General features: G+C 37.6%; 1 protein-coding gene across 2 annotated transcripts in view; it reads left to right on the top strand.

The window, feature by feature from the left end:
• The first annotated feature begins 1,234 nt into the window (after positions 1-1,234).
• Positions 1,235-16,494, top strand: part of SOCS7_2 (suppressor of cytokine signaling 7) — a 38,112-nt gene continuing 22,852 nt past the window's right edge. The window contains exons 1-4 of one of the 2 annotated variants that reach the window (XM_012937127.3): positions 1,235-3,143; positions 4,917-5,558; positions 7,406-7,570; positions 13,295-13,463. In XM_012937127.3, coding sequence (XP_012792581.2) covers positions 1,638-3,143; positions 4,917-5,558; positions 7,406-7,570; positions 13,295-13,463 — 2,482 coding nt within the window. In that variant the 5' untranslated portion in view covers positions 1,235-1,637. Of the gene's footprint in view, positions 3,144-4,916; positions 5,559-7,405; positions 7,571-9,890; positions 13,464-16,494 lie in introns of those variants that run through there. The other variant, XM_051209907.1, reaches the window with a different exon arrangement.

Here is a 16,494-nt window from a genome sequence, read left to right on the forward strand (position 1 = left end):
AAGTTGGCTCACATCACACCAATTTTCAAAGGTGGTTGACGCAATGAACCTTTAAGTTATCGGCCGGTGGCTCTTCTGTCATTACCTTCAAAACTCATGGAGTCCCTGATATGCGACGGCTTAAACGACTATCTACTGTCCTTAAATTTCTTCTCACCCCAACAGCATGGTTTCAGGAAGGGTTACTCTTGTATAACCAACCTGCTGACTGCGGTGGACAGATGGACAAGCATCCTCGATCGCAAGGGGAAGGTTGATATCATTTACCTTGATTTCTCAAAAGCTTTTGATAAGGTTAACCATTTGTGTCTTATCAGTAAGCTCAAACGGCTAGGTATCAAACCACTTCTAATCGATTGGCTTACTTCATACCTAAATAATCGACACTTTAAGGTTAGGGTTAATTTCACTTTATCTCAGGCTATGGAATGTCCTAGTGGGTTCCCCAAGGGCTCAGTGCTAGGGCCTCTTCTCTTCTTGATCTACATAAATGATCTTCCTCAACAGGTAACGTCAGACTTATTACTTTTTGCCGACGACGTGAAACTTTGGAGAGAGATACGCAACCAAGACGATATACAGGCACTCCAGGAGGATCTGACTCGACTTCAAAATTGGGCAGACGATAACGGACTTACCTTTAACACTTCAAAGTGTAAAGTAGTCCATCTGCGACATGTCGCAAACTACAGTTACATCTTAGGAAACTCCTCCCTAGTAGTATCCCAAGTCGAAATAGATTTAGGAGTCCTGGTGCCCCATGATTTAAAGTCTTACGCTAACTGTGACAAAAATGCCTTCCGAGCAAACCTTGCACTGGTAACGTTGAAGCGCATTTTTGGACAGTCTGACGGAAGAACTTTCCATACAATCTTCAATAGTTTCATCCGTCCCCATTTAGAGTACGGAAACATAGTACTCCCCCCCTCACTCCAAAAAAACAAGGTCACTTTGGAGCGTATCCAACGGCGAGCCACGAAATCAGTTCGAGGACTCAAGTCTAAGCCTTACGAAGAACGCCTCCATTCACTAGACCTTTACCCATTAGAGTATAGGCGTCTTAGAGGTGATTTACTAATGGCTTATAGTATTCTTAACACTTCTGGACACCCTCTTAAACACCTACTTAAGCTTAGTTCGAATAATAACCTAAGGAGTAACACCCAGAAACTAGAAACACAACATAGCAAGACGGAGTGTAGACATAACTTCTACTCTTTAAGAGTTGTAAAAAGCTGGAATTCGCTGCCAGCCGAGCTAGTCCAAGCGACTTCTCAGGAGTCCTTCAAGAGGCAACTTGACCTATTCTTAAGGACCAAGGACAGCATCACACTGATTTACCAATTTCTTTTCCTCTTTTATTGTTAACATACCTAGGTTCCTGTCTGGAGGATTTGGTGATCCCCTGCTACTAGACACGGAAGCCTGTTAAGCGAAAGCTTCTTCTATTCCGTCCACAACCATTTGAACCATTTATACTCGTGTTCTCGCAGGGCGCGCATTACATCCAAATGCGTTACTATAGTTGGTGTTATTAAGAATGGAGTCAACTTCCAAAGTACTCAGAAGTCAGCTTGCCTCAAATCTCATTGATATTTTTGTTTGTTCACGCCCTATTGTTTCTTTTTGAGCATGCCATGCAATTTGAGACCGGAGTTTGTGCATGTGAAAAGCATACCGTTGTGTCTCCTAAAGAGGAGGCGAATTATGAATGTGGAGTCGGTCAGTTTCCATCATCATCTTCGACAGATAAAAATCCACCTCCCATCCCACCAAAAGCTTTTCAACAAATCCCCCCTCTTCCTCCAAAACCCACATCTCGTCCACTTCGACAAATAAAACATAGATGTATAAAATGTGAACCAATTATCAACTTGGAAAACCCGAATTTTTCGCCCATTGGTCGCTTTTCAGACGTTTGTGCGGTATGCAGGCGAAACGGTTTGCATCCACACTCTACATGTGACGTTGATTCAATCGATAAACCTCAGAAACATCCAATCGACTCTCTACCGGATCACGAAGGTGTAAACTACAAAAAATGTCTTGAATGCCCTCAAACACCTAACAGCAACAGTATGAAGTTCCAGTACTCGTCGCACCAAAAAAGTGAAACAAGTAGACCAGGTAAAATTTCATCTGACGGGAATGGTAATTCCTGTTTGTTTACGTTCGATAAAAATATTTCTAATGCGAAAATCACACAGCCATCCATTTGCAAACGGTTCACAAAACGACATATCTGTCAGGGAGTCCTGAAACATCAAGAAGTTAATTTATGCGAGCTCGGAAGGGATTCGAGCTCAACATCTGACTTACCAGCATCAAACTGTTCCTGCTCTGCAAAAATATGGGGTCCTAATGGTGGTAATAAACTAGACTCTAGCTATGCATCGAACCAAGGATGCTTTTCCTCAGAATATCGTGGTCTCAATTTAATTTCAGATCATTCTGCTGGCCGAAAGATTTCACGGTATCACCAGGAGCAAGTTGATACAAACAAAACAAGGTGCGGCAGTTTACAATGGATATCTGACACTTTCCAACGTATATTTCATGCTTCAAAGAGCTTCAAATCTCCTAAAACAAATTTTCCCCACCCACCAGATGATTCCGTTGTAAATGTAAAAACTTTACCTCATCTAAATGAAGATAGATTTTGTAGGCGACCGAAACCGCTTGTTCATAAAAGGGATCGCGAATGGAAGACGGATATTTTCGATCAGAAGTTTGGGGGTCGTTTCGTACAACAAAAACGTTCTTTCAGTTATAATAGTTCTTTTATTGAAGGAGTCAGATTTAGTTCATATAATCAGAATGGCTGTGAATCTAATGCAACTCTGAATCCCCGTGTTGACCATCATTCACTTCCACCGAGATCAGCAAACAGTCGGAGCTCTATTATTAAGTGTAGGAATTCGCTTTTCAGTCCAGATACAACAAAAAGACATTTTGAGCGCCTTGATAGTATAAGCCCTTCAAACGGTCGATTAAAACAGGTACATGTATCCAAAACTATAGGAGCTTCCCAGTCCAGATACCAGACTCCAAATCATCCAAATATGTGTATAAACCATAAAAGACCAGAGTCTGCCCTCGCAATGATTTGTGCTTGTTCCCCCTATGTATCCGGTCACGTAAACGTAAGTATTTATCTCCATATTTTGGCTTTTTTCATGAACGGTTCTTATAGTCCATCAAAGAGAGTATTTAATATTCCGAGGAAAAAATATGTATGGTTCGCGGTAGTTTATTCGCTGGTATTTTGTAGCAGTCATTTCACTGCTGAAAATGTTTTTAAGTGTTAGTGTAACTTTTGTGAAGTATGAGTTGTCGGTCATATTGTGAGGGTCACTAATACTGCCCGGATCCACGAACCTTGGTAGGTAGGTAGTGGTTGGGATCTTTGACCTGGTTCGAGGATAATCACTAAGTTCCTGCTACTCTTCCGTGCTACTACAAGCAACTTACTCTGAATTGACTTCAAATTCACCTGGAGTCTGACAAAAACTCGGACTCATTTTCTGTCCAGTTTTTCCTTCGCTCTACAGTCTAGAATTAAATTAGCCACGCGTTACGTCTCTAGGACCCCAACCATGGAGTCGTGAAGGACCAACAGAAGCTAGCACTTTGCAGCTTTCTTTCATACCACGACACCATGTCATATACTGACCACCTCTCCGCTTCTTCCAACCAGTCCCAGCGTCGGCAAATAATGCACGACGTGGAATTCTCTGGGATGACATTCGTAGAACATGTCCAAGCCACCAAAGTCGATGTTTCAAGATAATGACACCAAACGAATCAGCGTCGCTGTGCCCGAACATTGTGTGTTCAGATATAGAGACGATACTTCACACAAATGAAATAAAATGACATTTAGTACTGGGAAGGTATTATATTACCAGTCTCAGTCATGGTTTGAATGTATTTGATCTATTTGACCACAAATCTGGTAACTTCTTTAAGCTCGACAATATAGTTTATTACTATTAATTAGTTTTCAGATGGTTTCAGATAGTATCCAGCAATAATAGCGCTACCAACCTTTATTTCGCCTAGTGTTATGTAAATTAACAGTGGATGCAGGTGTCTACAGAGTACTAGATAATCACGCATTTAACATCAGAAAAATCTAAGAATCAGTCATCAGCAGTCTAGGTACTTCACACAATTGTCGAATTACTAGTTTGGTATGGATAGATGTCATAATAAGTAGTAAATAGATTTGAGTTGCAATCTATGTGCTTAACTTCAAGTTCTTCGGTCACAAATCTGTTTAAAGTACTTGATATCCTCAACTTTCTGCACAATCCATTAAAGTATATGTAAATTGCCTGTTTTAGCCACTTCCAAGTAACAATTCAAACATATGACCTTTTAACGATTTATGAATAACTGGGAAAACTTGAAAATTATTTGTCATAAAAAGCGTTTTTAATCCTGACTGGGACTAACATGGCAAATTCTATTTCTCACTCCAAATCGTTGCTGCTACTTTTCTATGATGGTTTGGTTTAGTTATCTTAATAACCCAGTCGAAATATATTTTCTGGAACACTTCAGGAAACGTGATCAATTCTTTGCTGATGGCTAAACCAACTACTCTTTAATTTAGTAGTCTCACCTGTACTGCTCAGTATGTTGGTGGCAATGCTGATTCAATAGTTTAGGGACCCATTATTGTTGTCTCAGTAAATTTAGTTCACAGTTTAGTGTGTAAATATCGATAGTTACCGAGTTACATTTACTAATATCAGGTACACTTAGTATGTGATCATTAGTATTATCTTTAATAACATGTCCGATAGTCAAGCCTTTTAATTACATTTGTGTTACATCTTTTTTTTACTACACGCATCTCTTTTCTTCGAGGCTATTAATCACTCAACTGTGTTTTTCTCTACCAATAATAGCCCCTTGATTCTACTAGAGAATGCTTTTCCTGCATGGGAAATCATTCATCATCTACAAAAGTTCCAGCTTGTGGCTGTCCCAACCACAAAAACCATAGGTGTTGGTTAAACAGTTCAAATTGTTCGGGTATATCGAAACCCCACAGCGGGAAAGAACAAAACAACGATGAAGTTACTACTCCTCAGTTCAATGAGGGGATTCTTCCACTAAACCCTGATGTCTTACTGGTTAAAGAACATGAAAATAATTCCAACTGTGATACTACGAATTCAGTTACTTCTCACCTTCCCTGTGAGATTCCTGTCGATTCCAACAAAAAGGTCTTAAAATGCACTGAAGGTATCGAATTTGGGGCACATCCAACTACTATAATTGACAAGAACGGTCAAATTCATCACGTCCATCACATACACCATGTCCATCATGTTCACCACCACCATCATCACCACGAATGTGCAGACGGTGTCTCCAATGATATTGCATCCTGTCCTCTTAGTCCAGTTACCAGTCCAGTTGTCTGTGACAGACAACGTCCACCGACAACAATTGCATCTGCCTTGGAAACGTGCACCGTAGAGGAAGCAATAGTCAGTTCTCCATCTTCCTGTCAGAATCAGCAGGTTGGCGTTGCGGAACAAGTTGTGAGTAAATTTGTAGTAGTCATCTGTTCATTGAAAATTATTTTTCTGTAAACGTTTTCCATGGAGTCATCCTCGTAAAGTTGGAATTAATTTTATTATCTCTTTCCTTCTGAAAGTTAAATATATGTATATTTCATAAAACAGTTCCTGATGTATGTATATTAAATGAATTTTAAAACATTTGGTTCGCTGTGTAACAATTTATTAGTAGATTATTGAAGCTCAGATATTTACTTCGATATTAGTTTAGTAGTAAAAACTAAGAATTAGTCTAAATTTGAGGATGTGCACGTAGATAACTGATTAGAAGAGTTAACATCAATGATTGTCATTGAGCTAATCATCAAAAACCATGGAAAGCTGAACTTCTGTTTTGCTTGTACTTACGGTTTGCCAGATCGCTACGAGTCCTGACATATCTGGGTTCAGTTCTCTACTGGTCATCGTGACTCCTTTTGAGGTTTCAAAATAAGGCGAAAAACCATCCAATCCTTCCTAGTTTTTTAGCTGAATCTAATAGACAATAAAATTGCCTCTGGGAAATTCCAAGTATATATATATATATATATATATATGCAACGATATATTATTATTATTATTATTATTATTATTATTATTATTATTTGTATCATTATTATTAGTCGATATAAAATAGTAGTACTAGTAGTTGTAAAAAAGCTAATACTGGTAATATTCACTATACGTGAATTGATCTCATCACTCACCCCAACCCCAGCCCTTGCTCAGCTACCCAGGTACAAACTGTTTCACAACTATCTCCTCACTATCCAGGGTGAGTTCAAGACCAGAGTCCTGCCAGTCTTGTAAAAGTACTCTGCACTTGGAAGGTGCGAAGTACGTGCCATATCCACGGACACTAAGTCCCAACTGATTAAGTGCGAATTGCATGGTTTGGGTATCATCGCACAGTAAGACAATATCATCCGCATACTCAAGGTCGAGAAGTCTTTCTCCAGGCAACAGATCCACACCGCAACTACCTACATCCATCAGAGCTGTTTCCAGAATGTCATCAATGGCAAAGTTGAAGAGGAATGGTGAGATTGGGTAACTCTGTCTAACCCCACTTTGAGTGGAACAGTGGAAAGAGGTGGTTGTATGCCCTCAATCTGCCTGAGGTATTTGTATATAGGGCTTTTAGGATGTTAGTAAACTCAGGAACATCCTTCTTCAATAGGCAATCCCAGAGAACAGTCCTGTCCAGTGAGATGAATGCAACCCTAATGTCAAGAAACACTATGATTGTTGGCCTTTGATAAGTACGACGGTATTCTAGTATTTAGCGGAGGGTGGGGGCATGATCAGTACATCATCGATCAGAACGAATACCAGCCCTTGAGGAGAAGGCTGAATATTCCATTTTCTATGCAAGGCTTTATTGCTATATGCTAACTAGTTCATTTTCGAACAATCAGTTCTGATAAACAGTTTGAAAATGTTTTTCCCATAAATTCTATATAAACTCTTCCCCACTTTCGTACTTTTTGTTGTTTCGGTTCTTTGAAAAGTATTCTTTTTTCTTATTATCCATGCTCCAATATGGGATTTAACTAGCAAATTGCAATGGCAAGGAAATAAAAGACGCGTCATAGTAACAGTTTCCCACGTTAATGTCGTAAATTTACTATCCAGCTTTATTAATACAGTCAGGAACAATGTCTTGCGTACTAAAACCCTTTTTTCATATTAATAGACGGATACCTCTTCCAGTTTTCAATGCCTGTCAGTAAGCTAACGATACATTTGATTTTTCAAGATTCCAATAAATAATCAGTTTTGTATCTAAACACGTCATCGGACTATTTATCTTGTTTCTTCCTTTTCAGCCTGTGAGCAGTTGTCATACCTATAACGCCTATGATGTTAGGGCGTCTGATAGTATAAGTACATCAGCGCCCATCAGCTTAACACGCACATCTAGCCAAAGGTTGTCATCTACGTTACAAGATAGTCGATCGTCATTTCATCGAAGTATGTTAGAATTGAGAAAGGTAAGATTCTGATTTCTATTTTTAACACATGAATATTTGTCACTAGAAGTCTCAACCAAATTTATCCGAGGAAGTAAAGCGCAATGCTAGGGATTTTGTGGCATGTTTCTCTTGTTCCGTTGATGTAGACGAAGTTCATTTCTTTCCACCTGTATATATATGGAGGAAGTCGATCTATAGTGAAGAGTTCCATTCAATTGATTGTTCGACGATGATCCGTAGTGTCGCGACTTGATCTGTGCACGACCGATCCTTACGGGATTCAACCTGTTGGGCATCTACTGAGTCTTTCGTCCGGTTCAGCATCACTGTTGAAAATCCTTCGTGGTACTGACAGTAGTGTGATTCCTGTATAGTTTTGATATTCGCTCATATCTCCTTTGTTTGGTATCTTGACGAGGTATTGTTCTTTCCAGTCTGTCGGTGGCACTTGTTCTTCTTCACAAATCTTCCTCAATAGGACGTGGAGCATGTTTGTAGTTACTTCTATGCGTGACCTTAGCGCTTTGACTGGTATATTGTCGGGTCGTGCTGCTTTCCCACTGTTGATTTGTCTGATGGATATTCTGATTTGTTCGATCGTTGGTAGAATGAGATCGATAGGAAGATCTGTGTGTGTGTTGTTTCGATATGCAGTGGATTCAATGGAGCTGGTGTATTTAAGAGTTGCTCGAAGTGTTCCACCCATCTGTTGCTCTGTCATTGAATGTTTGTGATTGTCTTTCTTTCCTTGTGCTTGACCGGTTTCTCTGCTTTGTCTTATTTCCCTGTTGGTTTCTTCGTTGTGTTATAAAGTTGTTTGATATTTGGTTCTGTCGCAGCTTTTTCCGTTGTCGTTGCTAGGTCTTCCATATATTTGTGTTTGTCAGTTTTAGTGCTGTTGTTCACTTGGCTTTTTGCTTCTATGTACTCAACTTGTGCGTTGGCTTTCTCTGTTATAATTCGGCTGTTGTTGATTGATGTCTTCTTGTTCTTGCTTTCTTGAATACTGCCATCGGTACCAATAGAGATCTATAGCTTATGGTGATGCTTCTTTGATCACAGAACCTCCGGATCGAATGGGTTTCCGCGATTCCGAGAACCGTCAAGTTGTATCTTCTCATTTCCATAGCTATTTGATTGGTCCTTTCGGTCTCCCACATTGTCTGAACATTCGATGTACGTATATCAATTGTTGCTGTGGTTGTTAGAAGGGACATCGGTATTGTGACTTCCGAAGAATCTGGGCTTTCAACATGAGGCGTGGTAATTTTTCCTTGAAGTCGAAGGGCAGAGTTTAATTGGTTTAAATTGTTTATTCTGGTTAGCGTTTTCTAAGCAAGTTTGTTTTTTACGGCATGAGGTTTCTGACCCCATGCACCCTAAAATAACTACATGCGGAGTTATTACAAACACTATCAATATACTAGCCGAATTATAAGAACATTTCAACTGTTCCCATCGACTACTCCCAAGATGTACATACAGGCGTAGTGTGCTGTTAGTGTCAATGATCTGTTTTACAGTTGAAGGCACGTGTGAACACCGTATTTATAAACACTTGTTGATCAACGGTTAACTAAGATTTACGTCATATGTTTATTGTTTGACTAGAAAAAAATTGCATCTGCACATCCGAAAGTTACGACTATAAATAATCACATTTTATCTACATCGTTCTCTACAACTGAACAATATCATTATACAGTAAACGTTCTTTAACTATTTCATCTAAGACATTATTCACTATACTTTAGACAAAATTATACTCTTTTAAATCTGCATTATATAGTTCTCATACATATTTTATTACTATATTACTAGTTACTTAATTGTAAATAATGAATAAAAACCATTAAACAATTTAAATTCTTTCAATGTTTGAGATCATGAGTCAATTGAAACTAGACCACCATGGAAAACCTGGAAGCACTGGACGGCCGTTTCGTCCTATTGTAGGACTCCTCAGCAGTGCGCGTCCACGATCTCGCCCCTTCCCTCCACGAGATTCGAACCTAGGACCTATCAGTCTCGCGCACGCAAGCGCTTAACCACTAGACCCCATTGAACCGGCATCCAACGGTGTTAATTTCTAACTTCAACTAATTCTATACAAACTTGTATCAATGATTTAATGAAATCTTAATTGTAAATATTATTTCTCCTTTATCAAGTAATTTACTTGTCCAAATTTTAGTTTTATTCTATTTATCCCTATAGAGATTTATATTGTATTATTTGTATTCTGTATGTACTAAACAATTTGATTATGACTATCATCATACTTGTATATTCTTAAACAAAAAGGGTATGAATATTATATGACTCATTATATGTGTGCTATATACAATTGTATGTATCATAATTATTTGTCTAAAAATGAACTATTTCACATATATCCTTTACTATAATAAATGTTTATATATGTCTGTCTATACATTCTTCATTAGAATAAATAGTCCCAAAATTAGAACAATCGTAAACTTACTATGAATGTAACAACTATTTTACATTTTTCTAATTAATATTTCATCAGTTCCTTTCTTTTTTTATGTGTGTCCATGATTTTCTCTACTAGTTTGCTTTTATGTTACCCTTATATCGTTTCGATATTGTTTGGGTTTATTTTGTTGTTGAATAAAGTTATTTATCCTCTTATCGCTATAGCAAATGAAAATTATACATATATGTATATTGATAATGCTGACTAGTGTTGGGGATGATTGGAAGAAAGTTAGGAGCGGCCTAATCAAAACTTAGAATCAGTCCTTGAATTCACTAACTTCTAGTCTGTGCCATGTTAGTAGATTTTTATTTATTTATTTTAACACATAGATATTGGTACAAGGAGGCACCAAATACATATGCGCCACATAAATCATTCGATTTGTGTGAGGGCTGTGATACTGCCCGTGTCCAAACCGAAGCAGGTGGTTTTCTTAGGGGGCCACACCCGGAGACTTCGATCTAAAGGTCTGACCCACAAGGCAGTGGAGCATCGTTAGGAGATTCAGTCCCATGGTAGCCGGTGACCAACGATTGGTTCATACGCCATTTGTTCCTTCAGGATACTGGAGCTCATGTGTACTATTGGTTTGGAATCCGGTTAAAGCACCGGACATTCGCTTTTTGTCCTCTCAATTTCGCAAACAACACCCGCGCCACGAGAAGGCAGTGTGTAGGACTTCCCTGGCAGAGGCTGTATACTCGTGACCGTGTGAGAGCATTTCGAGAGAGAGGGCGGGCCCACCCCACCCTCGGCCATACCAGGGCATTTGGGGGCTACTTGGTTCGGATCCGTGTGACTATCGTAACAAATGGTTGAAGACTGTGGGTGACATGGCTCAGAATTGATCACAATGGCGAGGTGTATACACCCTCTGTCTTCCCTTAAACTATGAGATTAAAATCGTTTCATATCTTTCTTTCTACGATCTAATTCTTTCTTTCTGTACTATATCCTTATATGCAATCTTTCTTTTATATATTACCACTACTGAATTAACTAATTTATGAATTCAGTGTTCATCTTGTTGTATTAATGAGGTATGACAAACTGGACCGGTGCACATATATGCCTGGTCCTACAGTGTAGTTGACTGACTGACTGATATGTATATAGATGTACTCCAAGTCATGTTGGCTATTATGAAGTTTCTTTTTTGCTTTTCTCTACTACAGTCGATTTCAGCATATGTTTTCAGTTTCATGTTTGAGTGGTATATAAGTAGTATTTATTCTCATTTTATAATTATGGCAATTGACAACCTTCCTGTGACAAAATGTCACTATATTTAATGTTTAATGATTTTTTCAAGTCTAACGTGATAACTGTGTTGAGAGCATGAGTATTGAGATATTCTGACTAGTGTCTACAAGCTCATCATTGAAATGATAGACGATTGTTCAAATTGACTGACTTAAACTGTTACATGTTCTAATCACTGAAATTTTGTGTATTTAGACTAGTGAGCCCCGTCTGATCATCTAGTGACCAATCATGCTATGTCATGTAAATTATATATAAAGAGAAGGAAGTAGCGTGTCTAAAATCATATATCTCAAAAAATTACGAGGGTTTTTTGTTGTTGTCTCTATAGGGGACTATAGGCTCATTGAATAAATATGTGCGAACCATGAATTTATAAAAATCAGTTTGTGTGCCTGACTTTAGGTTCTTGTGCCATAGACACACTTCTAATCTAGGGTATTGATTAAGTTGTACTTGTTTATTCTGCGTTCTTTTTTGTGAATTTGCTGTTTATGATGTTTTAAAGTGTGACACTCCGATCTGATTCACCACTCTGCTAAATTTGTGTAAAACATTTAATTTAATTGAAAAAGCCTCTTCATTATCCGAACCTGGTGTTTTCTCCATGTATATATGGTTTTCGAGCTGGATGGTTTAGTTGCGAAGCTCTCATTGTTGTCCTAGTCACCACCAACATCTTCATGGAATATTTACATACATGATTCGGTAAACTGTAGCGTCATATTTTGATACGGTTATTTTTGCTAATTTTTGTCCATTGGGTTGATCTCAGTTAATTTTTATTTCACGATAGCGTAGATACATCAACTCCATTTTTTTCTCATTTTCGGGTTCCAATATCCCTTCGTCCATACCTTTTCACCATCTTTTTAAACCATATTTTCAGTGCTTAGTTTTCGTCATTATCACTGCTACTAAATTCTTTCGACTCCTGTTTATCCTGTCATTCTCGTCTCGTCATATTGTGGTCAAATAACTTAGGTTAGCGCTCATCTGTGCCAACTTCTATGTTGATAATGACCGATTGATTAGCTAATTTCATAGGTCAAGCTATAAGTTAACACCGCTATTATGCATGTATATCGCTCATGGATTCACGCCGTACTCTGCATCGACAGTTTTCATATGACCAAACTGAATCATAGTCTCTAGTATCTAATGCTACTGTGGTGTGTGCTACTTATGTTGACAGACATAAGTAGTATATAACACCAATCAGAAGTGGAATGCCTGGCAGCAAAAGATTGAATAGAAAAGAACACGGATGTATACAAAGAGCAATTTTAATAACAGCAGAATTAAAAGAATCATGAGGCACGTAAAGGACAACTGGAGGAAGATGTGGAAATGATGTATGTGATGTATAGTGTTCATATTTTGTGAAAGTACTCTGTAATTTTTCATTAAACCATAAATTGGTTATCCCCACCTAGTCTTCATTCACTACACTACTATGTTTTATCTTTATACGACTCGTTAAACAAGTTGAAGTTTGTGTGTTTGACTTTACTTTAGACGTTTTTCACTGAAAACTCGTGTGATACTGACCAGCTTTCTATCTCGAAATAAATGAAGTGGGATTAGAACCTAGATAAAGTTAGATTACATATTCTTCTCATTGAAAATTAGTTTCATTTAAAACTGGTTGGTTATAAATATGTGATAAAAAGTGTTTCTTAATAGAGTCGTGTGTATGATTTTGTATATAAAGATTTCTCATGGATGGCTTATTCATACGAATTCCATGGAGTTTAATTTTTTACTACAGTTGTAGACTTTCTTCTTGTTAGAGTTGTGACTTATTAGTGTAGATAGGAATATTAATATATCTTCAGCATAATTAAATATCTAATAATTCACCCATTAATATATAAGTCAACATTCTTTTTACTGCTGTTAAGTTTTATGTGCTTGGGACATTGTTTAAGTATGTTTTAGACCAAAAACATTTTTTAATTTTGTTCATTTAACAGATGGGCTGGTATTGGGGTCCACTAAGTTTCCAAGATGCTCAATTTTTACTGGCTAAACGACCAGACGGTAGCTTTTTAGTTCGTGATAGTGGACATGACACACATATTTTAAGTTTAAGTTTTCGTGTACGTGGTGAAACTTATCATACAAGAATCGAGCATAATCAAGGTAGGTTTCCTTTTTTTACTGATTTCAGTTATGCTGTTTATTCATATTTATATTTCATATGTATTATGATCATAGGTCACATTCTATAAACTATAAGAAATTACTGTTAAATAATACTGTAACTTGAATAAAGCTCTATTTTTTAGTGTTACATTCACACTATTGTTTATTAAAGGAAACTTATTTGTTAATTTTGATTTGAATAACTTTTCAGTCATAAGCTTTCTATTTCCTCGTCTGTGTACAGTGAGTGAATGTTTAGAAACCAAACGCTCATTCATTATACAAAATCATTTCGTACCGCTTTATTTCTTTCCTATAACAATGAAACACAGTATTCGAGATGATGAGACATACATTTGGTGATAATATTTAGTCGTAAATATTTTCGACGCATTACTGGTGCACAGTGTAAAATACTAGTTGGAAACGAAAAATCAATCGATAAGGCTATAGACTTTCACCAACTGAAAGATGTTTAAGCAATGACTTATAAACGCGCCTAGATAGTTCTTATCATTCGATTGTTCTTACTAACACATAAGCAGAATGATAACGTAGTAATGATGGTATTAACCTATACAGTCATTGATCATTGCACCAAGCCATGTCACAATATAATTGAAACTCTCGATCGGCAGTTCCTTCACGATAATCTTAATTTCTATCAGTAGAGACTTTAGTTGACATGGTTTAAGATCAATAATCTCAGTGTATGTAGAAATTCTCTCTTTATCATCCTAGAAATACTGAGTTCTAATATTCATACTTGCATTTCCTTGGCTTCATTTTTATTTCTTTTTTTAAGGATGATATCTTTTATGTTTAATTTGCTAATTTCGCTGATATTATTACCATCATAACCCCTGTTTCGTTCTATTAAATTAACTTGCGCCAACTTGGCTCGATTAACATTAGTGCCTAGATCGGTTGTAATAGATTATTTTTGAGAGTTTTTTTTAACTAACTGACTATTGTTTGATCAGTCATCGAAACTATCAGACCATTTTTATTTAATTTTTTCATAGACATTCTTTTAGAGATAACTTTCATCGTATGACTTTTCAAGAATTGATCGTTTACCAGAGAATTCACTTGTTGACTTAGAATATACAGATCATATAGTTCTGTTTGGTGAAGACGCTGACAAAATGCAGTCTTCTGACCACCTTAAGCAACAATGAAAGCATGTTTGCGATGCGGTTCTCTCCCTCCGAATGCAAAATGTTTCTTCATGATTGGCTTGCGTTATAGCCCGAATTAGTGATACGGGGTGAAGTAGTTGAACGCATCAACCGCTTCTTTTATCTTGGAAGTTTCATTAGTCCTGATGGTCTGGTGTCTGACGACATCTCGTCACGGATTCAATAGGCTCAAGTGGCTTGTGCCAAATTGCTTCACTTGTGGCATGGGCGAGATATCCGTCTTTCAGTCGAAGGGCGGGTTTACTGAGTAACAGTTCTCTTCGTTCTGCTTTATGGATGTGAAATATGGCCGGTACGAGTAGAGGATATTCATAGATTACTGGTATTCTATCATATATGTCCAAGAAGTATCACTCGTGTATTTGGGACCGCAGAGCAGACAGTACCTGGTTTAGAAATAGAATATTAGGTAGAGATGAATTGATTGATGAGGTAGTAAATCTTCATCAACTGAGGTGGTTGGGATATGTGTTATTTATTTATTATTTATTTATTTTAACGCATAGATATTGGTACAAGGAGGCACCAAATACATGTGCACCACACAGATCTCATTTGATATATGTGAGGGCGGTGTGATACTGCCCGGGTGCCCAAACCGAAGCAGGTGGTTTTTTTAGGGGGTCACACCTGGAACCTTCGACCTGAAGGTGTGATCCACAAGGCAGTGGAGCACCGTAAGTAGATGCAGTCCCATGGTAGCCGGTGACCAACGATTGGTCCGTACGCCATTTGTTCCTTCAGGATACTGGAGCCCATGTGCACCAATGGTTTGGAATCAGGGTTTTCCAACTCCTCTAGGTGGACCCTCCATATCCACCAACCCGGTTAAAGCGCCGGACGTTCGCTTTTCGTCCTCTCAATTTCGTACACTACAGGAATGCCACGAGAAGGTAGTGAGTAGGACTTCCCTGGTAGAGGCTATATACGCGTGGCCATGTGAGAGCGGACTCTCCCCACTCTCGGCCGTACCAGGGCATTTGGAGGCTATATGGTATAGATCATCTGGTTGTGGTTCGCTTGATTATCGTAACCAGTGGTTAGGTATTTTAAATGGCATGGTTCAGAATTGTTTGGAATGGTACAGGTGTATCCATTGTTTGTCTTTCCACAAATTCTAAGATCTTAAATTCATCATAACGTTTTTTGTTCCTATTTCACTAATTTATAATTTCTGGAATCGTACCTTCAATCTATAATTTTTTCCATCACCACTCATACTGTAACTATTTCTAATACTCTCGGATTCGGCCTGACAATTTCATCTCTCTTTGCTAATAGAGTATGGCAACCTGAACCGATGTACATACGTATCAGGTTCTATGTTGTGACTGACTGACAAGCCAAAATTCCAGTCATTTTAAATTATTTCAGAAATTCTATGCGTTTATCTTTTACTATTATTACTACTACTAACTCACATTATCTATTTATCGAATATGATTATTTTATTTTATTAATAATATTACTATTTTTTCACAAGACAGCAAATACAGGTTTATATTGTTGATTTTTTTTGTTTGATTGAAAACACAGAAAAAGGTATACATATATGTATATTGAAAATATTGATTCATAACTAAACCACACTCTAGTTTTACACTTACATACACAAAACGCACATGTAGCACATACAATGTATATATATATATATACATGTACATACGTAGACTACCTAATTTAATACCTTTACTTTGTTTGCTAGTACTTGGATTTGGCTGTAAGCCAAATTATTTTATGCGCTCATTATTATGATTATGATTACTGTTACTATTATTATTATTATTACTCCGATTGTACGTCTGTCTTACAGGATGATATGATTG

The sequence above is a fragment of the Schistosoma haematobium genome, chromosome 1, assembly GCF_000699445.3.
Source record: "Schistosoma haematobium chromosome 1, whole genome shotgun sequence".
Lineage (NCBI taxonomy): Eukaryota > Metazoa > Platyhelminthes > Trematoda > Strigeidida > Schistosomatidae > Schistosoma > Schistosoma haematobium.